General features: G+C 47.0%; 2 protein-coding genes across 2 annotated transcripts in view; one reads left to right on the forward strand and one right to left on the reverse strand.

Annotated features, from left to right (window-relative positions):
• NUDT16L1 (nudix (nucleoside diphosphate linked moiety X)-type motif 16-like 1) overlaps positions 1–1,072 on the forward strand; it is a 3,568-nt gene extending 2,496 nt beyond the window's left edge. The window contains exon 3 of the mRNA XM_010578370.1: positions 49–1,072. Coding sequence (XP_010576672.1) covers positions 49–522 — 474 coding nt within the window. The 3' untranslated portion in view covers positions 523–1,072. The remainder of the gene's footprint in view (positions 1–48) is intronic.
• An 840-nt stretch (positions 1,073–1,912) lies between these two features.
• The window catches only part of NAA60 (N(alpha)-acetyltransferase 60, NatF catalytic subunit), a 23,768-nt gene continuing 510 nt past the window's right edge, over positions 1,913–25,170 (reverse strand). The window contains exons 2-7 of the mRNA XM_010578372.1: positions 12,238–12,353; positions 10,588–10,717; positions 9,097–9,193; positions 6,567–6,801; positions 5,545–5,730; positions 1,913–5,023 (exon numbers count right to left, since the gene is read on the reverse strand). Of these exons, the coding sequence (XP_010576674.1) occupies positions 5,574–5,730; positions 6,567–6,801; positions 9,097–9,193; positions 10,588–10,717; positions 12,238–12,347 (729 nt within the window). The 5' untranslated portion in view covers positions 12,348–12,353 and the 3' untranslated portion in view covers positions 1,913–5,023; positions 5,545–5,573. The remainder of the gene's footprint in view (positions 5,024–5,544; positions 5,731–6,566; positions 6,802–9,096; positions 9,194–10,587; positions 10,718–12,237; positions 12,354–25,170) is intronic.

Raw genomic sequence — 25,170 nt, forward strand, 5'->3', positions numbered from 1 at the left:
GCTGGTGCTGCCGTGGCCCCTGCTGAGCTGCACTCTGTGCTGTTGCAGGTGATGGGCATGGTCCGTGTCCCCCTCTACACCCAGAAGGACCGCATGGGTGGGCTGCCCAACTTCCTGGGCAACTCCTTCGTTGGAACCGCCAAATTCCAGCTGCTCTTTGCCCTGAAGATCTTGAACATGGTGCCAGAGGAGAAGCTGGCCGAGGCTGTGGCTGCCACGCAGAAGCCGAAGAAGCCGGCCATCGACCAGGCAGCAGGGGTGACAGGAAACCTGCCTGCTGCTAAGCCGGCGAATGAGCTGGCGGTGCCCGCTAAAACAGGCAACGAATTGGCAGATAGGGCAGACAACCAGGCAGCTGTGCAGGCAGCAGTCGAGGCAGCAGAGCAGCCGGTGGCTGGGCTGGAGAGCGGGGCCATAGTGGAGCAGCTGGCGCCTGTGCCAGCAGCCGAGGTGGTGGAGCAGCCGGCGGGGCTGGGGGCCGATGCTGTGGTGGAGCAGCCGGTGGCTGAGCCGATGGAGTGACGCTGCCATGTTTGCACTTGATTAAAAGTGGGTGAGACTAGAGACTTTCTTCTAACTTTCCAACCTGTTGCTGGCTGCAGTTGCTGCCCACGTGATTCCACTGCCCAGCCGGGAGGGTTTGGGTTTGTCTGAAGCAGGGGAAAGCTATGTATTTTTATGGCCATTAAACTCTAGCGAGCTTCCCAGATCAACCTGCACAGTGCCCTGCAGAGTGTTCATGTGCTTACGTGAGGGTGCCGAAGCCTTAGAATTATGCTTTGATTTCAGGGACGCACTGCTGCTGTCAGGTCCCTGTTTCATTTTTAAGGAAGACAACATCTTATTTTTTAGATGCCCTGTGTTGACTTGGATGCAGCTGTGTGGGTAGTGGACACAGCTGAGGGACGGGGCTGCTGGTCAAGCACCTCTGCCAGTGTCGGTGGAATGGCTCCCCTCTGCCAGCGGCGGTGTGGCCGGGCTCCTGCTCAGGGTGCTGGTGTGGCAGGGTGGCGTGCACCGTGAATTCCCTCTGGGGCGTGTGGGAGTGCTCATGTGGGTTTCTACCTGGAGATCTGTGGGAGCAGGAAAGCAGAATAAATGGCTTTGCTGAACGCTTCGCAGTCGGGATTGTTCTTGACCGCTGGCACAGACCCTGCGACAACCCAGAGCTTTGGTGGCACAGGGGCTGGGGTCACGCAGCACCTCTCGGTTCCCTCTGCCTCAGGGCTTTGTCTCCTGCCCTGTTCCTTGCTGGACTGTGCCAGGGCGAGAAGCTGGAGGTGAAGGGGAAGGGCAGAGCCCAGAGCTGCTGATGGCAGCTCCTCTCAGCTGGGGGAACCTGGGGCTGAGGGGACTGGCAGGGTGCTGCACTGCTGCAAGCTGTTGTTGGGCTTCAGGCAGGGGCCAGAGGAGAAGCTGTCTGCACTGCTGCAGGTGCCAAAGCTCCTCCCAGGTACTGGCTGTGCGTGGGGTGTTTGTCCTGGCTGTAACGCAGCTGCAGCTGGAGCAGCCAGCGAGGAGCCCAGCTGCACTGAGCCTGCACAGCCACTGCTGTGCATGGCCCTGGTCTCTGCTTGGGGAGGCATTTCAGCTGAGCCTTAGTAAAATCCTCCACCCATCCAGCAGCCCCCTTGCAACAGGGCAGGCTCTGTGGCAGAGGAGCTGCTCCCCCTGCTCCAGCCTCTGGCCCTGCCCTGTCCTCCCCTCTGCCTATCCCAAACTGATCCCTGGCCTGAGGATCCATCCCTTGCCAGCAGGAGCCACCCCCAGCCCTGGTGAAGAGGGCCTGTGGTCACCCTGCATCATGGCAGAGCACAAGGTCAGGTGAAGGTGCTCAAGCAGCCGATTAGAGGCAGGCTCCTGCACAGAGTGACAAACGACTCAGGAGAAGAGGTCTGGTTTAATTGAAGACGTTTAGAGAGAGACTGATGGTGGCAGCACAATGCTCTTCAATAAATAATGGGCTGTGAGGTGGGGAGGTGGCTCACACCTCAGAGGACAGGGTGGCAGAAGGACACACAGACCAGTCACAGCTCCCCTTGGGATGTGCTGAAGTGCTGCAGCAGTGGAGTTGGGTTGCGTAACAGGCAGGATACAAAGTGAAGAAACATCAGTCCCAAGCAATCGGGGAAAAGAGAGAGATTCATTCTGGTCCAGAGAAAGCAAGTGCTGAGGAAAACCAGGGGCTTGAGTTGCTAAAGAAACTCATATAAACCAATAGACATGTTTAAGTAAAAAGTGGATAAGCAAAAAAACCCCCAAAACCAAAAAACAAAACCCAAAAAACCCCAAGACCAAAAAGTGGTAACACAAGTGAGGCTGGAAGGGTGCTTCAGGTCTCCCCTGGGATAGCGCTGTGGCTAGGGTCACAGTAGCCCCTGCTGCTACCTCCCCTGCCAGTGGGGGCCAGCCAAAGCCTCCCCACCAGGGCCTCAGCAAGTGAGCTGCTTGGCACCAAGGTCAGGCAGGGGAGCACAGCCAGGGCACCTGCTGAGGCAGCAAGGCCAGGCTGGAGGCAGCCAAGCCACCTCGGTGAGGTGGTGGCAGCCGGAGCCTGGCCAAAGGACCCAGCCAGCTCCACAGGACAGAAGGGGATGCACAGGATGCCCCTGTCTGCTCAGCTGAGCCCTTGGCTGCGCAGACCTGCCCCGCTCTTCTGCAAGCGGCTCCACCACATCACTCCCAGGCAGGAGCACACAGCCCCGCAGAGGGGAATGTCGGTGGCAGCAGGCTGCCAACACACCATGCTATCTCAGTCCCCCGGCAGCAGAGCCCCTCTCCCACCCCATGGCCCAGCTAAAACCCCAAGAGGAACCTCAGCCAAAGCTGCATCTGCCCCAGCTCAGCCTGCATCTCCCTGCCCCATCACATGTCCTCTGCCACAAAACAGTCCCTTGAGCCTTACTCAGCCTGCTTGCTGCATGCAGGGCAGCAGCTGCAACTTTGCACCCAGCTGACTGCAGCGTGCTGCTTGTGCTTCTAAACTGAAGGGGAACCAGGGATGTGTAGGTTGGAAGGATCCTCTGAAGTGATCTGTTCCAACAGCCTCAGAGCAAGGCCCACACTGAGGTCAGCCCTGGCTTCTTGGGGCTTGAAGGTCTCCGAGGATGGACTCTCCAACAGCTCCAAGCTTGACTGTCCTCACAGAGACACCTTCTTACTTTGTGTCAAACAGTCATTGAGCTAGACCTCTTTCAGCCCCAGAAGAGGGTACCAGCACCTCCCAACAGAACAGCCTTCTGCTGCTCCAAAACATGGTATGTGCCAGCCCCTCAGGCTGGATCAAGCTGCTTCCTGCAGTTCAGGCTGCAGGGCTGGCCAGGGCCACAGGGGAAGCTGCGCTCACCAGGACTTTCTGTGCCACAGCCACCTCCAAGCTGAGCAGCAGCACACAGTGCCAGCCCCGTGGCAGCAGCGGGGGAAGGGGAAGCTAGTCCCAGCCACCCTTCTCAGGAACCAGCATAGTACCACACACAGCAAGCTCACCTCCGGCACCCTTTTATTAATTAACTCCCACCTCAGGGGCTTACAGACACTGACGTGACTGTACAGTCATCTGGGCTGCAAGATCTTAACATGCTTTCTTTCTCTTCTAAGTCTAAGCCTGACCTGTATTGTGTCTCATCCCCAGGCCCTGCCCACACCTACTGCCAGAACTGGCACTGCCTGCACACACAGGCGATGCACCAGCTGCAGCTTAGACCTCCTTTGCTCAAGCCCCAGTTTCAAAATGAGAGAGGAATGAGGAACATGGTGCTGAGCAGAGGAAAAGCCTCAGCCAGGGAAGGGGGATTCACCAGGGGAACGTGGCAGGGCTCAAGGGATACCTGCGCCTCTGACACATGCCCGGGCTGGATGGGCTGCAGAGACTCCCACCTTAAAAGCAAAGCACTCGCCCAACCTTGCTCTGAGGCACAGGAACAGTGCCTGGCCTGGCTGCAGCACACGAGCTAGATGTTAACGCCAGTGAGCCGAGACTCAGCCCCAGGCTGGCCCAGCCATGGAGAGGGTCCTGCAGCCAGGACACGGGCCGGCACAGCCCCGGGGGAAGCCCAGACTATGGCCTGAAGCATGCCAGTGAGCAGCTGGGGAGGCTTTTCTTCAGCAAGGAAAAGGCAGTGTGATCTGTGCACAGAGCTCATCCCTAAAGACGCTGCAAGGGTCCAGCCCTGGTGCCAAAGGAGGGTGCATGCAGTGGAGGAGAAGGGCTCTGGACCAGACTCTGCAGGGCTCTGGCTGCAGCAGCAGCTCTACATCCCCAGCTCCCCTCCCCTGCTACGTTCCAACTTGGACAAAGGCAGAAAGATCTATACAGTATAATATATATATATTTCACTATGAAATAGCAATTTCATTCCCTGCCTTCTACTTGATGCATCCTGAATTAGATGCTGCTTTTTAAGTCACTCCAGAGGGCTGTTGGGGCTGGGTAGTTTCTCATGCGAGGCAGTTCACCTCCCTGGAAGTTACCTGCAGGAAGCACCAGGAGCTGATTTGGCAGGACCCAGACATGATCTTTGCTCTCTACTTCCCCTCACCCAGTTCTCCCCTTCCCCAGCAACAAGGGCACAACTGTATATTCTGCCAGCAGTGGCCTGCCAGGGTGCTTACGGCTCATTTACATGGTTGGTCAGTGCAGATTCATTAACCTCATTCATGCTGCTTTCAGTAGCCATGGTGTGGAAGCAGCAGCTGAACCCCTCTAAATCACATATACAAATAGGAGCAAACCAGAGGCAAGGGAAGTGGCAGGGAGAGTGCAACATGCACACAGACTGGTGACGCAAAGGGCCCTCAGCTACGGCACAGCCAGATGCCTCGCATGACAGCCCAGACAGTGCTCACGGGCTCCAGGCCACAGGGGTAAGTCAGGACTGCAGCCTGTCAAGTGTAAAGTCTACCAAATCTCAGTCAACCTGTGGAACAAGGAGTCCCGTCCAGGGGCTGGGTCACTGACCAAGAACCGTCATCACTGGAATCATCACAGAGCCGGATGGTTCAGGAGATGAAAGGAAGAACAATCCTATGGAAAGAAAAGAGGGCAGCTGTCTTAGGGAAACCAGGTGCTATGGGTCTCTTCAAGCATACTGGGGGGCCACTGTCCTGAAGACCCTGTTATCAGATGCATGCAATGCAACTGGCAGCAAATGGGCTACCAGTTACTGTGCTGGGACACTGAGCTGGGGAAAGAGTGAGGACTCAGTCACTCTGGGTCTCGCAAGCTGGTCTAACACAGCTGGGAAAAGGATAGGGACACCAGGGACAGGTTCAATCTGCTGTCAGGCTCTGGGCTCAAGTAAACAAGATCAGAGTTCAAATCCCCTTCAAATGAAACCAGTAGGAGTTTGGCCACCAGCTGGAGATGAGAGCACAGTGATGCCCCCAACACCTTACACAGCAGCTCGCCCAGCAGCAGAGCTGCAGCTTCAGCAGCCCTCGCTTGAGGACACTCTCACAGTTGCCCCAGGACAGCAGCCACGGGGCACTGCCACCGCGTCGCTGCTGGCCTTGGGCAGAGGAGGGAACTTTCCCCCCGGTACCTACCTCTGCTTTTTGTACATCTTCTGATCCAGTCACATCGTCCGACTATATTCAATGCCACTCTTGGCAGAAATGCCAGACCAGGGCAGAAGGCTGCAGAGAAGGCTCTGGGCTTGTCGATATATCCTCTGGGGAATTGAACACGGGCTCAGGCTGGCTAGCGTTGATCCAATGTGCTGAAGGTAGTCAGTGGCCATCAGTTAAGGACAGCAACATCTACCCTGTAACTTAAGAAATAACAAACTACTCTGTGGACTAGCACTCCCTAAAGAGACCCCATGATACAGTGAAAGCTGCTCTGCTCAGCTAGACAGATCTGCTCCTTGTATTAATTGCCTGCTCCTTTCTGTCAAAAGCAGGTCTGCACTGAAAAAGGTGGCAATTTGGGAACAGTGGCTCCAACTTGTATGGGAAATACCTCCTCCAAGCAGCTGCTGCTTCCCTTTGCACTCCACAGCAAGTTCCCATGGGGATGGCAATCCATCCACCTGCCTGGAGAGGTTTGGACTGACTACCTACACCCGGGAAAGGTCAAGTTTCTTCTCCATGATCCAGTGACCTGAAACAAACTCCTAAAGTCAGTTTGAGAGCAGCCTGCTGAGATCCAGGCCAGGCCAGAGTCACAGGGGATCCTAGGTCACAGGAATCAAGACCAAGGGCTTCTCTGCCATGCTCCTGGCCAAATCCTGCACCCCACAAGCCAAAGTACACCTAGCACTTTGGCTTAACACCAGCATTCACCATCACCGGCATCAAATTTGCTCCAACTTAGAATTCAATGTACCATCCTACACTGCCTCCCTGAACTGTTCCCAGAGGAGTTGGGGGAGCTTGGGCACAAACGGGTCACTGTCAAATCCCTCTAACATTGCCTTCCTGCTGGCTTCAGATTAAACTCGCATCTGAGCAGGCATCAGTCCCCAGACCTAGTTCACGCTTTGCTAGATTGCTATTGTTAACCCAAAACATGGTTTGGTGTCTGCTTAGCATGCTCCACTGCTAATCAGACTGAAGGTAAAGGATATAAGATTGTCCAGGGTGGATGTCCGCCATTGATGTACAGGACATAGGTAAAGCCATCTTTGAGGACCCCTCTGATGGAATAATAATAGGGAAGATAGTGGTGCTGTTTAAAGTCCCTGTTTTCATAGAAGTTTATTGCTGTGTTGTTAGTCGTGAGGACGTGCAGGTAGATGGCTTTGCAGTGATCTTGGGCAGTCGTTGATATATGGTCTTTTAAACTTTCAAGCAAGAGCGAACCTGTTGAAGGAAAGAGCAGCACAATCACACAGTGCAGCTGCCTTCTCAGGGCCAGCACAAGGGTTCATAGGTCCCAGCTGAGATCTGCACCCAGTGTCTAAGCAGCGATTGCTGCACACGCTTGAAGACCCCAGATCCCACCCAGTTCTCACAGACCTCCCTTCTTGAGGAATTTAACAGGACCACACTACATGTTTTTAATATGAATCTCATCTCACCTATGACTATGGCTTCACAAAACAGATTTTATAAAGACACAAACTTCTGATTCAATAACCACAAAGATGAGCCAGACATGGGAATCTGCCAATAATGCCCATCCCCAGCCAAGCAGCTCTCAGCTTTGGGGAAGGTCAGTGAGTCATTTTCAGTGGTATCTGTTCTATCACATTTATTTATTTTAAAGCCATTTAAAACAGCAGAGTGTCAAAACAGGACTTCACAAGCAGGTTATTGCATTTCATCTGCTGAACTTGAATTAAAATCTAAGAACTGGTAGGATTTTAAGATCCCTTCTAAGGAAGATAGCTGAGGCATAGTCTCATTCAACCTGAATTTGTTGCAGCCACTAGTCAGCAGGAGAAACCAGAGGAGAGCACAGAGGATACTCTAGCCCCAAGAGATGAGACCTGGAGGTTCATCCAAATCACCTCAACATGGCATGAAGTACTCAGCAGAACCTGCAGGGGAACTTCTTCCATCAGATGTGGTAACAACAGGCTAAAGAAATAGCTTAGCTAATACAAGCACAGATGAAAATTACGGTGCTGTTTCACAATCTGCAGGGCACGTAAGACTTTCAGCAGGACCCACAGGATTTCAGAGCATAAGTCAACAGCCCTGACTTCATGGTCACTTGATACTTAATGAGAATTTATATCAGCTAAACACAGAAAGACACTGAGAGACATCAACAGGAGAGCAGTTTAATTTTGTTATGAGATATTCCACTCTTCTATCTCACAGAAATCCAACTGCCCTCTGGTTTAAGAATAGCAGAGAACTAGAAACCAAAGCCTTTTAATGCCTGCCAGAGAAAAATCAGAGCTTTAGTGCTTAGAAGTATGCCTGGGGTGAAAAGCCTCCTGCATTAAAGACTTCAGCTTCAAACACAAGTAGAAAAACTCTCAAGAGAAAGGTCTCAGTAAAAGCGGCAGCAGGCAGCAGCTTCTTTAGGTTGTTTTGCTACAGGTACAGGTCTAAAGTTTTTGAGAGAGCACAGCAACATGCTGTATAGATGTAATGGATACAGGAAATACTGATTCTGAAAGGAGAAAATTCCAGCAAGATGGAGTTAGAAAAAAAAAATTAGGATTTGGAAACTGAAAGGAGACTCAAACCCACCACAGTTTTACAGAACAGAAGACCTCTTTACCACCTTCTCTGAACATCCTGTGCTAGTATTTTCTTCTTTGTACAGAAAATTTATCTCCACTAGTATTTCAATGCAAGTTTTAAATACAGTGCTCTCACTGACGTCTCTTCTGGTCATTCTTATGTATCCTATCAGTTTGTACCATTCTGAATATGACTAGGGGAGAAGGGAGGACTTGAAGAAAATGAGTTACACCTGTATCCACTGAGGAGACTCCAGATGTGCAACACTGGGTCATGCTGCCAAACCTGGCCTATTTCCTTTTGCAGATCAAAGATACTTAAAACTGGATCAGAAGGGCACTTTGAGGACAAAACACATCCTGCTCTAAATGGAGATAAGCCCTTTTGACTGCAGGATTTTCAAATGGCTGCAAAAATGCTGTGTGTTGCAGCAGGCATTCAGAGCTTTTACATGCATTTGACAGATTTAATCAGGTCCAAGTTACACACTTTTTCCAGTTCCCTTTGCCTTTTTCTAAATGTTTGATCTGTTGAAGTTGAACTGTTAAAAGCAGCTATGTTTTCTGCCTCAGGGACCAGGCTTCTGATACTCATGAAAAATTGTTTCAAACCCTGCTCCAGAGTGAAGTCCTAGCACTTGCAGTCCTGCTGCTGAGGCTGACTGCAAGTTTTTGGTGTGCTCAGCTGTCCCCTAGGAACAAGACAGACAAAGCCCCGTGCTCTTCAGAAACATTTGCACATTGTGTTGTGCCTACACCAGTAAAAACATCTCAGTGCACCTGTATTAACACCAAGAAGGGGATGTGAGTGCACCACCTTCCCAACTGCTGGTTACACATCGGCAAGAAGCTTGTTTCAAAAGCGTATTCCAGTGAAATGGTGAAGCTCCTTCAGTCATGCCCATTAGCCACATGTGGCAAATAAAAGAAACAGAGTTGTCACTTAGCACCATCTTACCTATTCCATGTTTTCTGAACTCCTTCACCACTCCAAGACTTAGGATGTAAGCAACTTGCGTGTCCACAGGAAAATTGGAAGCTAGGATGTCTCCATCCTAAGTAGAGATATGACAAGTTATTTAATAGGATACCTGGGGAGGCACAGGAGAAAGCAAGAATCCCGTACCGGAACACCTGAAAACAAGGCTATAGCAGCAAACTTCTCTTCACTTAACAGTCTTAGCTAAAGCTTCTGGAAAGGATGTGCAGAGTTAAAAAATTCAAGCATGGTCCCTTAGGGGTTATTCCTACTTTCATATCATCTTCCCAGACGCAGAATACAAATCATCATGTTTCCTGACTATATAAATTATTTGTGGGCTTAAGGACAGAATATATTTGCATTCTTTACCAGGAAGGATTTAAAGTGCCAATTCTGGAGTTACCCCTCAGTGTCTAGATCAATCCAGCAACAGTCGTTATTGCCTGCATGCTCCATCTGAGCTTCGTGTCAGCTGGAGATCTCTGTACTGCAGTAGAGGACAAGGAGCATGTTCTACAGGCTTAGTTGCCTGCAGCAGTGTCTGAATAAGCCCCTGGCTTTCAGCTTGGCTGGAACAAGAGCCTTTTGTTAGAGCTGCTGAAGATGCAGTTTCTGACTTTCACTAGCTTTGAGGTGAAGCTCAGAGAGCCATGCCACTCAATGCTCTCAGTCCCTACAAACGTCAAGATCATTGTTTAATCATAACACTTACGGCCTTTCAGGAGTTATGCACTCTCTGCATTGCCCCTGTTTGTTTTTTTTAATCCACTTGCCTATGCTGGTTTTCCTACACTAACCCAGTGGTCTTTTCTCATACTGTCTTCAGTGACCATCTCTTCTTCACCTCTCTGCTATACTGTGTTGTCTCTCCTGGCCTTCAAGCTCTGTTATCCCTGAAGCCTGAGCTTTCTGTAGATTGGTTACCTCTGCTTTGTGTTCGAGACAGTGACCATGTAAACAGGGGAGCTTCTGCAGGAAGTCACAGGAGTGACTTGCCCAGCACAGCTAAGGAAGTTCAAGCCTTATGTAAGAAAGGAAGAGGTTCGTTTTCCCACAGCTGCGCATACCTCAGTCACCAGCGATGACCAGGCACACTGAAAACAGCCAGGCAGCAGTTAAATGGCCTGCCACACAGTCACTTTTGGATTATGCCTGCATGATCTGATTTCTCCGCACAGCACATCAGGCAGCAAGCTTCCCATTGGGCCACAGCTGCCTAGCCCCAGCAGGAAGAGCCTTTGTGGTACCAGGCTGCTCAGCAGCCCACATGTTCAGACACATCCCACCACCCATGCTCCGTTAGCTGGAAATTGGCATGTTCTTGGAATTCTTAAATTCTTAACTCAGGATCACTCTTATAAGTGTCTGGATTGAAGGGGAAAAAAAAATACCCTGAACAGGTTCCATAGCAGTTAACCATGGCAAGAGGTGGACTATCTCATACTGAAGCACAGTTTAGTTGCATACCTCTTTATGCACCTTTGTTCTGCTCTTGATCTCTGCCACTATCATTCCCACGATGGAGCCTCTATATGTGGCTGCGAGGGAAAAGAACTTCTTGTTGGAAGTGATATCTCGGTACCATGAGTCAGGGTACCTGGGAAGGAAGAAAAAAACAGGAATGTCTGGGGACACAGAGCCCACAGAAGCAGGCAGTGCCACAGCGAACATTGTGCACAGATGCTGCTCAACTGGAAATGGGCGGCAACATCTTTAAATGCCAGTCACTGGAACTGCAGGCCAATGTATTTTACACAATACTAAGGGAGGGAAGCTTTACTACTGAAAGGGCTGTCTTCTGCAAAGACATACAGCCAGGTAGCTCAGCCATATGTCACTCTAAAGCTCCTTCTATGCTACTAATTTAGCTTATTCCATGAAATCTGGGTTAGGAAGTTATTCGCCTTTCCTGTCTTAACTGTTGCGTGGTACCAATGAACATCAAACAGCTGCTGTGCCCCATTTGGTAGCACGGTTTCTTTCAATTGCATCTAAGCAGCAATGCAGGCTGCTCTTGTAATGGCCTCCTGCCTTACTAAGGCAACCACATTTTCATTTTACATTCGTTGCCCAGAGCTTTCACTTCCATCTTTAGAAAGTTATTTTTAAATGCAAGATCCATCTGCCCTCATCTAAGAGTGTAAGGATCTCATTAATTTGATACACATGTGAAAGAAATACTGCATATTGGTACAAAAAAAAAAAATCACATCACCAACCTTGAGCTCTCCTCCCCCTTCTGCAGCGACTAAAGGGAAACTAGCTTACACTGATTTATTTCAAAGTGAGAGTTCAGCATGCCTTGTGTTTAAAAGAAATCTACAAATTCAAAATATTATGAATGCTTTTGCTGGTTTGTTACATTTTATGCAATCTTAATTATAATCCACTAAAATCCTCTATAAAACTTCTCAACAAAGCTAAAGAAAAAAAAAAATCCTTTAAGTCTACGGCTGTAGTTTTCCTGGATGCTTTAAGCCAGAAAGCTATCACTGTCCCCCAGAAAAGCTCCTTATCTCCATGCTTGCGCAGACACAAGCATTTACCAAATGGAGGCCTGGGAAACTGACCTAGGACAGACTGAGATCAGCTTTAAGCCAGATCTTTGACAGAGCTTTGGGAGCAACAGTGATTCCGAGTACACAGGCAAGTACTGTTCAGTCTCCTCCTGGGACACTCAGAAAGACAGTCCCTTAGGAACAGTTGCCCCGTGTCGGTTTGGTTCAGCTCTGAGGGTGCTTTCTTGGCGCACACTCCAGAACACAACTTTCTTTCACAAGCACAGGGATGCTGTCCTTTCTCCTGGAGGTATGCTCCTTTCCCCATCTCATACACAGTCTTTCCCAAGAAGCTGATCCACCCCCTTAATTACAAAGCCCATTTTTCTACCAAAATCTGCACACAGGAACTTTCTGTTTAGGACCCTGCAGGCAGGCAGCAATGGGCCATTAACAGGAACACCACCACAGTACATAAAAGATTCAGAACCTGCTGCTATCTTAGCAACAGTCCAGATGGCTGCAGAGCCTTTGGTGTCAGCTCTGAACTGGACCAGTGCAGGTTCACACCATTTGTTTCCAGATCCTCATCATCTCACACCCCAAACCTGTAACATACTCTATTGGGAACCAGTCGCCACAGAGCTGTTTCACTGTGTCTATGTCATCGTGGCAGAGAAGACGCAAGTTTACGTCTGTAAGTGCAGTCGGGGGCACCTCCTCTGTCATTCACGCCTGCAAGAAAAGAAAGCACATTAGGAATGATGAAGCGTGGATTTTGACCCTCAGCTTCAGTCAGGCATCTGCACAAAGGCAGCAGGAGGTTCTCAGTTCAATAAAGTTGCTCTTCCGGACAGAACGAGTTTTCAAAAGAGATGAAGCAAAATATGGCAACGTTAACTCAAGAAGCAATTCAAAGCCCTGTTGCCCACAGGATAAGCACAGCTCACTTCTCAGCCTGACTGCCCTGGCCAGCCCTACATCTGTACGCACCCCGCTCCCTGCGAGCAGTCCAGTGATGCGTGTGAAGGAGCATCTGGCACCAGCCACTTCCAAAAAGAGCTCAGGATGCTGCATTAAATAAGCCAACAATGCACCAACAGTACCTTATGATGCATGGAGCTCTTCAAATCTCTATGCAGGATCAACATTTTGTTAAAACTGAACAAACAGCTTAAAAATGAAGCATTGCTAGAAGAACATTTATAAAGACCTCTTACACAATCCCATCATCTCCAGTTAGTACGTACGCAGAGGACTCAAATTCTTTAAAATGTTAATTTTATTTAACTTATGCTGGTGAAGTGAGATCTAATTTAATTTCCCCTCATTCCCACATGCTACAACTCCACAAGGGTTGGCTTTCCAGCCCAGCAGAGAGCGTTCAAATACAGAAATCCCAAGATACCCTTTTCTTTCACCATAGCCCTACCACATTCCTGCTAACCACATACAGGACACTCCAATATCTTCAGCCTTTTTTAACAAGGTACCAGAGGGAAAGAAGCAAGCAATAACTAAAGTGGTTGTAAAGCATTTGTAATGCAGACGCATGAATGAAGAACAGATCTTGAGAACAGGCTTTAGGCAGGACAAAGCCCTCTGCAAGACACTGCGCACAGAGCAAACAAGGCAGGCAGAGACAGGGCAGCTGCAGGACTCTGTTCCCTTTCATAGGCCACCTGCAGTTCTCCCTCCACAGCTTTGTCTCTCTCACCGCAGCCCTCCTAGTCCCAGGTCAAAGAACCAGACCAGGATGCAAAGGAAAAACAAACCCACCACCCTTAATTTTAAAAGTAATTTGGTTTTGGTTTTACTTTCCCCCAGTTTTAAGAGTCTCAAATCTTGGTTTCAAAATGCCAAGAAAAAGCTGCACACAGCAGCACTTGTGTTATGTCCTCCTGTTGAAATGGATGCTCAGCTCTCCTGTGCTCTTGCTTTGAAGCTCAGACACTCAAGAAGGAACAGATTTATACACACTCCCCACTGGACCAGATATGCCATTTGAGCAGTTTCAACACAAAAATCACATCACCTCCATAACACACTCTGTAACTGGCAAAGACACACAAAAGGAGTAGGCACAGCAAGGATCCCAGTTTGACATGTTTGACAGCACAGAACTGTGTGCGATTTCTCTCCTAAGAATCTGAAAACACCTCCTTCCACTGTACCCCTAAGAAAAAAAAACAAAACAGGCTAAGCCATAAAATCCACATTCCACCCACAAATTTCTCTTTTAAGGTACATAAACTAGCTTTCTTCTGCAAGTCCCCTGGATGAACTGGTAGAGAGCAACTCCCAGTTAGCACACATGATCATAGTCAGAGAGCAGAGTCCCCAGATGCTGGGGTCCTTGGAACTCAACATCAATGCTGAAAGAGAGGTAATCAGCACTGCTAAGGAGAACAACATTCACCTTGATTTTGGCACTCTCCCTGCAACACACGTTGTACGACTCCTTTGCACTAGCTAGGGCAATGTGAGCTCCCACTCCTCCGTTCTCCCAGACAGTAGCATAAAGCCCCTATGCTGCATCAGCCTGGATCTCCCAGGGAGGAAGGAGGAACTCTACCACTGGTTTGTCTGCAACCTGGAACACATCAAACAGCCGATATATCAAGAGAAGAAAGGATACCACTAAGGTGCACTATTATCTAGAGAAATCTTTGCCAGCCCTCCTCCTGTGCAGGCAGAAAGAATAGCAAAATGCTTTGATAGAGCAGAGGTCCAATGACGTTTTCCCACAGCTCTTGAAAAAGATGAAATAGAATGGGCTTCTTTAAGCAAGGGATCCTTCCCAGACACAGCTTTCCTCCCAGTGACCAGTCCTACATATTTCCCCAAGAAAGGCATCCAAGGGGACCCATATATTGATGTGTATTGCTTGTTCTTCTCCAAAGAAGTCCTTAAAAAGAATCACAGCTAGTTCACAGCCTGTTCTAGGACTGTGGCTGCGTATTTACTGAGCAGCCTTACAGCTTTCACAATCAGTCCAGATGCTAGTTTCAAAACAACTTAAGCACATAGAAGACCCACAAAACCAATACTCCTTGCTGCTTTTAAAGCTAATTTTACACCCCTAGAACTGGCTCAAGCCCTCTGAAGCTAGACTTCGAATCTGTACCCTGTTGCAGCAGTGACCATGCTCTCCACCACCAGCCCCTGGTGACCTTTTAACATGCCTCAGCTTTAACCGGCAGGGCCCTGAAGGAAGGGCATGTTCACTTGCTTTGGCTGATCTGAACCACACCGCTGCTGGTTGAGGTAGCCGATGCACGGCGGTGTGGACCCCAGTACCACCATCCCACCCACGCACTCCTCCCACCCTTGCTGGACCCTTTGCTGAGCCATTTCTAAGCGGTGACCCCACCACAAGATCACAAAGTGAGGGCAAAATTGTTCGTAGGCCAGAACGGCTTGGCAAAAGCTCAGGTAGCATAAGATAGGCTGGGGGGGGTAGAGGGGGGAGGAGTGAGCAGGAACATACAGCCAGAGCTGCTTTGGCCATGGCGAAGCTCCAAGCCCCAATACATCACTTCGTTAGTGGGCATTAAGTGGCACTCATGTTTGCAACAGCAGTGCTCTTTCTCACACGTTTTATTTTTCTTGAGAAGTTTCGGTGCTCCTGTAAGGCAACACCCCTTCTCAGTCAATACTGTCAGCATTAATAAATCAGAGATAAATGAAACAACCATGATAGAGCTCTATTTTTGCTAATGAGTAGAAAAGGCAGAGGCCTAGGAGCAGACTTAGCCAGCAGCTGCTGCAGGAGAGGCAGAGCCAGCACAGGACACATTCTTGTGAGGATTAGTTCATGTTTATTTAACACTATATTCTCAAAGAGCTAGGCAAGCATTATGCATTATCCTGTAGCTGAAGCCAGCCTTAAAAAAAAGTAATCCATGACTGTTTTGTTGAACAGGATAATTCCCCTCCCCTCAAATTCAGACAGCCGTTTCCCAGCACCAGTTGTGTTTGCAGGGACTTGCTCCATCCGCTTTGCATTATGTGACCCAATCCAGATGCTCTTGCACATTCAAAGAACATTTAGGACACCCACCTGGTGCTGTGTCCTGCCACAAGGTTTTAGGAGAGAAGACCTGTGTGCCTTCCTCCCTGGCCAGGTGTTGCTGCCGCCAGAGGAGCTGCAGTAAGTGGCTGCTACGACCAAGAGAGAAGAAACCCCAGGCAAGTCAATTCTCTTCATACCCAGGAGACAGCCTCTGGCTCTTCACAGATACTTGGGCAAACACCCAAAACCCAGGTCCTACCCTCCACGCAGCCTGTGGCATGCCTTAATCAGCAGAGCCAGAGTCCTGAACAAAAGCCTCAGCTAGCACAGTGACGAGAGTATCACTTTTAGAGTCAACCTGGTTTTAGAGAACAAAAGATATGTTTGGAAGCATAAAGAAATAACAAAAAAAAAACAGTATCAGTGTAAAATACAACCCTAGGACTCAATAGAAATTAAAAGGGCCTTTAGGGGTTTAGAGGTAGCATAGCTCCACTCACCACTGCAACACTGACACCACCAAGTTCTCACCTTTGAGACAAAGTAGTGGTTGCTGTGAAGCAAAACATAGGCTCCAGCCACATGCAGTTAACTGAAGGAGGTCCACAGCAATTTTTCAAAACCCAAAGTGAAGTTATCTTTTTTCTTTTAATATCTTTTTCTCAGGTGTCAAGCTTTTGTTCATATGATGGCCTCGGGCTGGGAAGTGGCATGGTTAACACCATCCACCACCTCTCCACCCAGCGGGGCAGAGTGACCTCACTCTTTTGTCAAAATGGGAAACATTTGCTTATGATGATTATAAAAGGAGCCAGCATTTTATGCTTATGAAGGGATCATGCAGTTAAACATTTGAAAAAGTTCTGAGGACACCCCTTTCCAAAATACCAAAGTTAGCAGTGAGTCGAACTAGAAACTGAGCATTAAATTCCCTTTCCTACCTAAAACCTGCAGATATTAACACACGACAAATTAATTTAAAAAAACCTACAGGAAAGTATAAAGGTTTTGAGCATTTCTACTAGTCTTCTGCCTTGCACTGTTGAAACAAATCTAGCAAAATGTTTTGGCCTTAGGGGTATTGATTGGGTAGCTGCAGAGGAACCTGTCAAATTCTCATTACAAATATTTAGCAGTAACGAAGTTGGATGAAAAGAAATAGCAAGTACATTACTAAATAAGCCAACTAACATATAATTTTAAATTAAAGCACATTCTAAGGCCTAAACTTACTATTTAAAAATAATGTCATAAATCTTTGGCATCAATAAGCTCTAGCTTTAATGAGCTAAAGAACAATATTTCACAATTCTGTCCAAAAGGCAGAGGAGCCTTTAGCTTCCAGCATCAGGCCAAGCAATGGTTGGGACTCCATGAATTATCAATGTTCACTCAGTGCAATGAGCCACGTATGGGTACTGACGTATTTCTACCACCAGTACTTCCAGGTCCTACTGTGTAAGAGCAGGTCTTGTTTTGAGTTTAGGTTAGCTACCAGGTGCAGGGACAGTTTCTTTACTTGAACTAGATGCTTCACAGCTAAGAAACCTCAACTCAGGCTTTTCTCAAGAGCAGGAAGTTTTCTTTTCCTCTTAGAGCTCTTGTATTTAAAAAAAAAAAAAAAAAAGATAAAATCTACATAATACCATATTTCTAGAGAAACTGAGGTAGCCACACAGAATCAGCACTCTTAATCCAACAGGGTGTTCAAATGCAAGATAAATCATGATGCTTACTAGAATTTGGCAGGCAGCTGCTTCAATGCATTTGAAAATCCCTCGAGCATTTCCATACCTACAAAAGCCTGGCCAAGAGGTTCAACAATTTAAGATTTCCCTTGTTTAGCACTATTAGACACGTTTTAACCATGTTTCTGCCTTGTGCATTCTGCAAAAATGAGTTGGATTTCCACAGTGAACCATCACAAGATGCTGGTTTTGTCAATTTTTATTTGGACTTCAACTTCCATCCAGATAAGCTCATAAAAATACCAAATAAAAATTTTATCATCTAGCAACAAATATCACTGAATTTCCTGGCAGAATAAAAGAAAGGTAATGTAAAACTAAAGCTAAACCAATGCTAACTAGAATCATATACATATATAACTTCCAATAAGGGGTGTATTGGCTTCAAATTTAGTGTTCACACAAAAAACAACATGAAGGAATCTTAGTCACTTGCAGAAACAAAGCTAGACTGAAGTTCATCAAAATCTTTTACTTTCCAATTTAAAAGTTAATTGAAATCAATTCATCCTGAACAGAAAGAAGCAAACCTGCAGGAAAGAATAAAGAAAAGCAAGCACTGGCAGGCTTGAATTTTAAAAGCAATTTTTACAAAATGATCCTACGATTCAGGAAGCACTGTCCTGAAAGACACGTGGCCAACCACCCCAGTATCGCAGGCACCTCCGTCATTAAATGGTGCAGACCCTTATTTACTTGGGCTGAAGATTTTAATCTTCTGGAATTCAAAGCATTTTCTTCAAGCACACTCCTGCTAGATTATTAAGGATTACCTGCTGTAGTTCCACAGAAGGAAAAGATTAAGTTCCTCCAGACAACTATCAAGTACATACCATGCATGGGGCAGGTCTGAGGAACTGCAGCGATGCTAAACAAGCCTGCTCTGCAAAGGCAGCATGCAAGTTGGCCCTTCCTCTGGTTGTCAGGTCACGTCCCTCTGCCTACGGCTGCATGTTTCTACCCAGCACTTCAGCGACGGACATATACACAGTAGCTGTATTTTACTTTACATGAGCAGACCATCTGCTCAGCACAAACGCAGACTGGCAGATACTCCCAGGAAGATCTGCACGCACACACAGTGGGCCAGAGCTGGACTTCCTTGTGGCTGGTACCCTCACCAGAGGAGCTGCTCCAATGTCACCACCAAATCCTTGTTTGCAACTTCTGTGTGGATAGTTTTCAAATCCCAGCAAGACAAGATTTCCATGAAAAAAAATTTTAATGACACCTGGCATCCTCTCTCACTTGTAAATAAATAGGATCAAACAAAGTCCAGATGGAATTTTAAGAGCTACTCCAAATGCAGGACAGGCACATGTTAGCTGTGACTGAGCATCACCATACTCAAAACAGACACAAACTCTGCTATTGTCTGGGGAGTATCACTTCAAGAGCACCAGCGGGAGCTTTCACAGCTATAAGTCTCTCTACCTTGCGCCATCTGGCACTGGGGATTTGATTTACATTAAACCATTCAATCTGAACTAGCCAAAGGTCTAATTCCAACAAAGCAGTAAAGATTTCCCTTCTGCATTTCATTTCAAGCTTACTGTGTTTTTAGGTTACTGGTCTCGCAGGGAATGTTCCACACAGACACCCGTTACCAAGCTCCTTTCATTTAACACAATAAAATTGCGACTGGATTTGAAAACATTATTAATTCATTACTAAGAATCTCAAAGAGGTGCTTCTGTGACTTAGGGCAACATTATCAAAGCAACAGGAGCCAAATTTTTAAAGACATTTAAATACTTGGCTTGCTTGATACCTCCTAGGTACTACTTCAAGCCTGGTCATAGAATAAAAAAAAATTACGCTGGAAGGACCCTTTGGGGTTTAACCCAACTTAGATCAGGTTGCTCAGGCCCACAGTCCCACATAACACCAGTGAGGAACAAATCTCTTCACCCTGCCTGGGCTCAGACTAGTTCCTTTGCACCCAAAGGTGCAATTGGAAAGGTGTGGTGTTAAACGTCCTGCCTACACCAATACAACGACCTCTGCTATGCATGCCATACAAGCATACCTCTATATGCTATTTGTTACACTCTATTTATCCCATTTAATGTTTCTGCTCCTTCTAGGAATCCCATGCAGGTTCATTTGGGACAAGCAACATACAAACCCTGTAAGATACAGTTCTCCTCATTCCTGGTATGTTATGCAAACTGACGAGCATTCTCAAGACTTTGAGCTCCTCATTATTTCAACTGCTTCAGTAGCAGCTTCCTTTCCTGTGCAGAAAACTGCCCTCGTCAACTGCCTCCCCCTGCACAACCTCCTAGTCTGCCACATCTTGAACATATGCCGTTAGCCCAGCCCTGCTATGTGGATCCCGTTTGCCTCCAAAGCATAACCCTAGCACTAACGAGCTTCTCTCAGGGACATGACTCTGGAGAAAGGAGTTTGTCAGTGTCTGGACTTTCTTCTCAGTAAATCTGTCCAGGGCAGTGTGCCCGACCAACACACCCCCCGCAGTGGAGGAGTGCAAAAAACAATGAGCTTGGGGAAGAATGTTTTGTAGAGAAAGCTGGATTTATCTCAACACCATGGAGACTGGAGGGTAACCTTGGGTTTAGATAAGACAGCTGCACCAGTGAATCATCAGGTGCCCTGAGACAATTAACAAAGAACAATGTCTTCCTGAGCTACCCAGACCAGGATGGGGGGTGCATATACATGGCTGAGCCCACAGTATAAAAACCAGACAATTAATAAATAAAACTTTGAAGAAAACAAAGGGCCCAAGCTGGCTTCAATCTGCATATTCCTTCCCAGTGACTGCAGGCAACAAGCACCGTGACAGTGAGCATATAGACCAGTAACAGACATCATGTTTGCATTTGGATTCAACTGTACGCTGCAATTGCTGTATTATGCTTGTGCTGCGATTTCAGTATGTTGCTGTATCGCCCTGCTAAATCAAAATCCCATGTAACACCAAATATACCAAAAAAGTAAATTTGATATTAAACCCTCCTCATGTGGAATATCTACAAGAGCCTGGTCAGAGCACACCGGAGTTGGACAGCCAGGAAGGCAGCACTGTCACACACAACCCGGGAAAACCCAACCTGGCATTCAGCCCTCCTCCCAAAGGCTCACCCCACGCTGCTCAGCCAATTTTTCCTCAGCTCTGAAATTCTGAAAACATCATTCTAAGAAATACACTTGCACCTTGTCCCCAGCTCTGCACTTCATTTTGCGTTATGCCCAGACTGAGGTGTGCACACCACAGGGCTAAAAGCCTGAAAGCCAAAAACACAGAATCACAGTAATTAACACTTTGGCCTCCTGCCATGAAGGATCAGGATTTGCATCAGACCCCAAAAGGATATTAAGAAATGAAAAGGCAAAACATAGTTCTACCTGTGCAGCAAGCAGCAGTTATTTATTTGAAATGAAAACACTTACTGTTAGTGAAATCCTTTTATACTTGTATCCCTGATCCTCTGCACATTTGAAGTTTGCCTTGTCAGCCTCCCAGCAGCAGAAATGTTAACGAGTAGCTCTCTGGGCCTCCTTCTTTTACTCTACAGCTCTAGATACATTACTGAAGCCTTAGATTTCACAGGAGCTGGTACCCAAATAAAGTGTCTCTAAAGCATACTGCAAAAGGCATGGCTTCCTGCTGCCCCAGATACAGGAATTCCTCCAGGGAATGGCGAACAAGAATCTCTAAGAGGGTTTTGCTGTTAAATCTTTTCTTGTTAAGACGTGGAAAAGAAAATCTGCTTTGTGACAGTAGCACTGCAGGGAGTTAAAACCAAAGGGTCACAATAGAGGCACATTTACAAGAAGCTCACTAGAGGAGAGATCTAATACCCTGGAAATGCCAAACGGCAAGTTTCCAACAGGCAGCTGCTCCTCCAGAAAACAACAAAAAAAAAGCAACCCCAAACAACTTGTCATACATGCGGGCCTGCTGCCATTCCCAAATTAGAATAAACGGCTACACAGAAAATGTATGTAGTGACTAAAAAAACAGCCAAAAATTCAGCCTAGTATAGTACAAACACTGGGAGAGGGGAATTCGAGCCTGCCTCCATTTCCTAGACACTGTCCTCATTACTGAGCTGCAATACACGGCTGCCGATAAAACCCAGTCCCTCCGCCTACATCATAGGAGACACTAACAAGTAACTTTTTAGAGGCTATTGCAAACAAGGTGCTTTTAAAAAAAAAAAAAAAAACCAACACAACCTGAAAAGAACATTCCTTCCCTAGTTGGCAGACAAGCACCCCAAACTCACACCTCTCCAAGATTCGGAATTTAAAATTTGAGACAACATGGCTCCTTTTCCTTTTCTTTTTCAATGGTGTTTTCCAGCATGAGACTCACAGGTTCAACTCAAAAACCCCACTGCTACTGTTTTAAGCTAGTAACGTTTAAAATGGATTCTGGCATAGATGTTTGCTCTTACATCCTCAGTAATAAGTTGAAAAAGAGAAATTAAAAACTTAATTAAAAGCTAACACTGGAAAACTGTACAGCTCCTGTTCTTACCTTTCTGCAAGGAGGAAAGTGTGGGTGGGGGGTGAGACATGAAGCTCTAAGTCTTTTTGCAACACCCTGCACTGAAGCCATCAGACATGCTATGACTGGTTAAAAAAAATAAAACAGGAAGACAGGAGTGATACCACTCTAATAACGATTTTAGATAGCAGTTAACTTTCAAGTTTGTAGAAGAGGTGCTCGGCTAAGACAGAACTTTCTCTGCTGCTACACTGAACAGGTTAGCTCAATTGTTTCTTGAAAAGCATCTTAACATCAGAGGAACAAAGCATTAACAGCAGCCGATGGCACCAAGTCACTGAAGGGAATTCCTGTCCATTACCAAAGGCTGCCTCCAGCCCAGTAGCCTGTGGTAAGCAGGAAGGCAGAGCCACGAGGACTTCTGAATCAACTCTGCAAACCATTCATAAGGAAGTCCCCAGGTTGCTACCTGTAATTCCTCAGGTATTTACAACAGCTCTGTCACCAAGGGGCAGCCTTTGCAACCACAGTTTTACCTGCTCCTGCTCACCCCATAAATTACGCTGGGAGTGGCTGGGCAGAGAGCTGGAAAATAGCCAGGAAGAGGGAGGATGGCTTCTTGGGTGGCAGGACCAGTTCACATCAGCCGATGGTCTAAGATACCACCACCAACTCACTGACCAACCTATCAGACTGTACTGGCCCAACACCTGTATTCATAACACCTCCCCCCCAGAAACCCTCAACAAAGAAAAACACACCCCCACATGCAAAAAGATCATCCTTACTGGGAAAGAAATAACAACAGACATGAAAAAAGTGCCACACTTCATCAACAAAAATAAATACACATACTACGTTAAAGGCTCCTTGAGCTCCCAACTACAACAGACCATTTTTCGGAATTCCACTGACAGCTCCCACAACATTTCATGACTTCTGAGGCCAGCCCAGATACCAAAAGACACAATGATACCACTCTGGTTTAGGAAAAGAAATGTAAATTAAGAACACCACAGGTTTTAAGCCACTTAGCAATTACTCAGACATGTTAAGTCAACTTGCTTTAAATACACCAACCAACCAGCTGAGAGAAACAACAGCAGCAGCTACTTCAAAGAACAAAATGACATATTAGAACAATGCTTACACACTACTGGATGTTTCTTTATTTGCTACTAGGCATATAAAGACTAACTAAAGCACCAGTTTACAAGACATAACAGAAGTACTTTTTTTAACCTGCAAGAGAAAAGCATCTACTTTAAAAGCCTGGAACCAGGCAGTACACAGTATCACTGCTTCTGATGGGGGTGAGGCTGCTCCAATGTTATCTTGTAAATAAAGAGTTCCCACTCTAATTATAACATGTTGGGAGAGAGCCACCAGCTTTTCTTAAAAGAAACTCACTTCTGAGAAATCTGCTAGAATTTATTCATACATGCAATTGATTTAGCTGAAAAAATACCATGCACTAGCACTCCCAAAAGGCTACCAGAAGTGTCGCCCGTAAAGGCTTTTGAGGAAACTAAGCTGGACTAAGGAGAATCTATGGCAGATTAAAGGAAAGGAAGCAAATCTAGGATGAATCCATAGTGAAAAGAGATTCCAGCTATAATACATTCAGCAGATTCATAAAAACTAGATGGAAGAAGAGATTAATAGATACGCAACAAAACTGGCTGGTGATCCTTTGGGATTGTGCACAGATTTCCAGGACAGTAAAATCTAAAGCTGTTCACAGTTGTAGAAAGCTCTCACAATACCAAAAGACTAATAAAATGGCAGATAAAGCCTGTAAGTTGGTAGATAAGAAAGGAATGCAGGTTGGAGAAAGGCAAACATTTCCAATTTATGTTAACCACTGCAAGGGAAAAAAAACAAAACCAAAACATGCTCTCACAGTGAGTTCCCTGAGAACATTAGTTTGCTGCTCAGCAGCAGTCAAAAATAGGACAGTGGGAGTTATCAGAACAAACAGAGAAAGGAAAACAACCATTTAGAAAGCCTTTGGTCTGAGCGAGTTACAGATATTTAATGCCTCTATATATCTGTCAACAAAAGGCCAGACACTCAGCCATGTTCATGCAATTCTCAGGATTGGAGGCGATAGCTGCAATGAGCGGCCAAGGTTAAGAGGAGCTCACCATGGTCACCTACCACAGGCTAGCTGATTTTGGGAGGTGCTGTACCATAACAAAGACAGGATAAACTACAACAGATATAGAGCAGGCTAACAGAGTTCAAACTCAACACAGAAAACATAATTAAATATTTAAACAGCTTACCACAGGAGATTATAATAATTTGATGCCTATAATCAAAAGCAAACATCTAAGACACACGCTTTGGTACATGGCTGGACATAGCAATCCTGGTGGTGATGATACCAGCCCTAGTCATTCTGACAGGATGCAGAAAGAAGCAGCGCTTTCGGCATGCAGCTTCGGCAGTCTCAGAAATAGAGATCCTATTTTCGCCATATAGATAGCATAGGTATAACCCACTGCTGCACAGCCCAAGGAATTGGGCACAGCAGCTCAAACGCTTCTGGCAAAGCCAACTGCCACTGCACCCGCAAGGAAGCACTGTGCCATTAAGTCTTTGGGACAGCGTTTGAGGCTCAGTTTGATCAACTGCAATTAAAAGCCTCCAGATACACCCTGTAAAAACATTCAGCTGTCATCGCGCTTGGATATGAAGTCGAACAACTGCTTTCTCTCTGCTAAAGCTCTCCAGGCAGGTTTAAACAACACTTCTGTAGGGCAAAGCACAGAAAAGCTAAGCTGTCGTGGTGCATGTTAGCTTTGAGCCAGCCGGGATGGTTTGTGAGCTGTGACCCAGGCTGTCAGGAGACAAAGAGCAGCCGGGAGAGCCAGAGCAGCTCCTGTACAAGGGAGGGAGCCGGATCTAACGAATCATGACATATTCCCGGCCCCTCCAAAGGAAATTCTGCTACAGAGAAAATGGAGACACACTAGTTAATGCTACAGACCCCCTGCACTGCTGGCTAAGCCCCCCAAAGGCGCCAAGAGAAGGAAGAGCTGTAAGCATAGCTGCGGGACCTCCCGCCTCTCTACCAGAGCCAAGGAACAGGTTTTTTTTCTGTTGGCGCCATCGTACCCAAGCACAGAGAGGTGCCAGAGTTTAGCATTGTTTTTGTAATAAGCCAAACGACACAGTTCCACCAACATAATTGCGTTGTTTCCACCAAGAGTGCAAGCACGCACGGGGCTCTCCGGATCACGGACCAGCACGGCGCTTCCCGGGACGGGCAGCAGCACAACCCGGGGAGGCCTAGGAACGGGG

Source organism: Haliaeetus leucocephalus, unplaced genomic scaffold, assembly GCF_000737465.1.
Source record: "Haliaeetus leucocephalus isolate CR32 unplaced genomic scaffold, Haliaeetus_leucocephalus-4.0 Scaffold636, whole genome shotgun sequence".
Taxonomy (NCBI): domain Eukaryota; kingdom Metazoa; phylum Chordata; class Aves; order Accipitriformes; family Accipitridae; genus Haliaeetus; species Haliaeetus leucocephalus.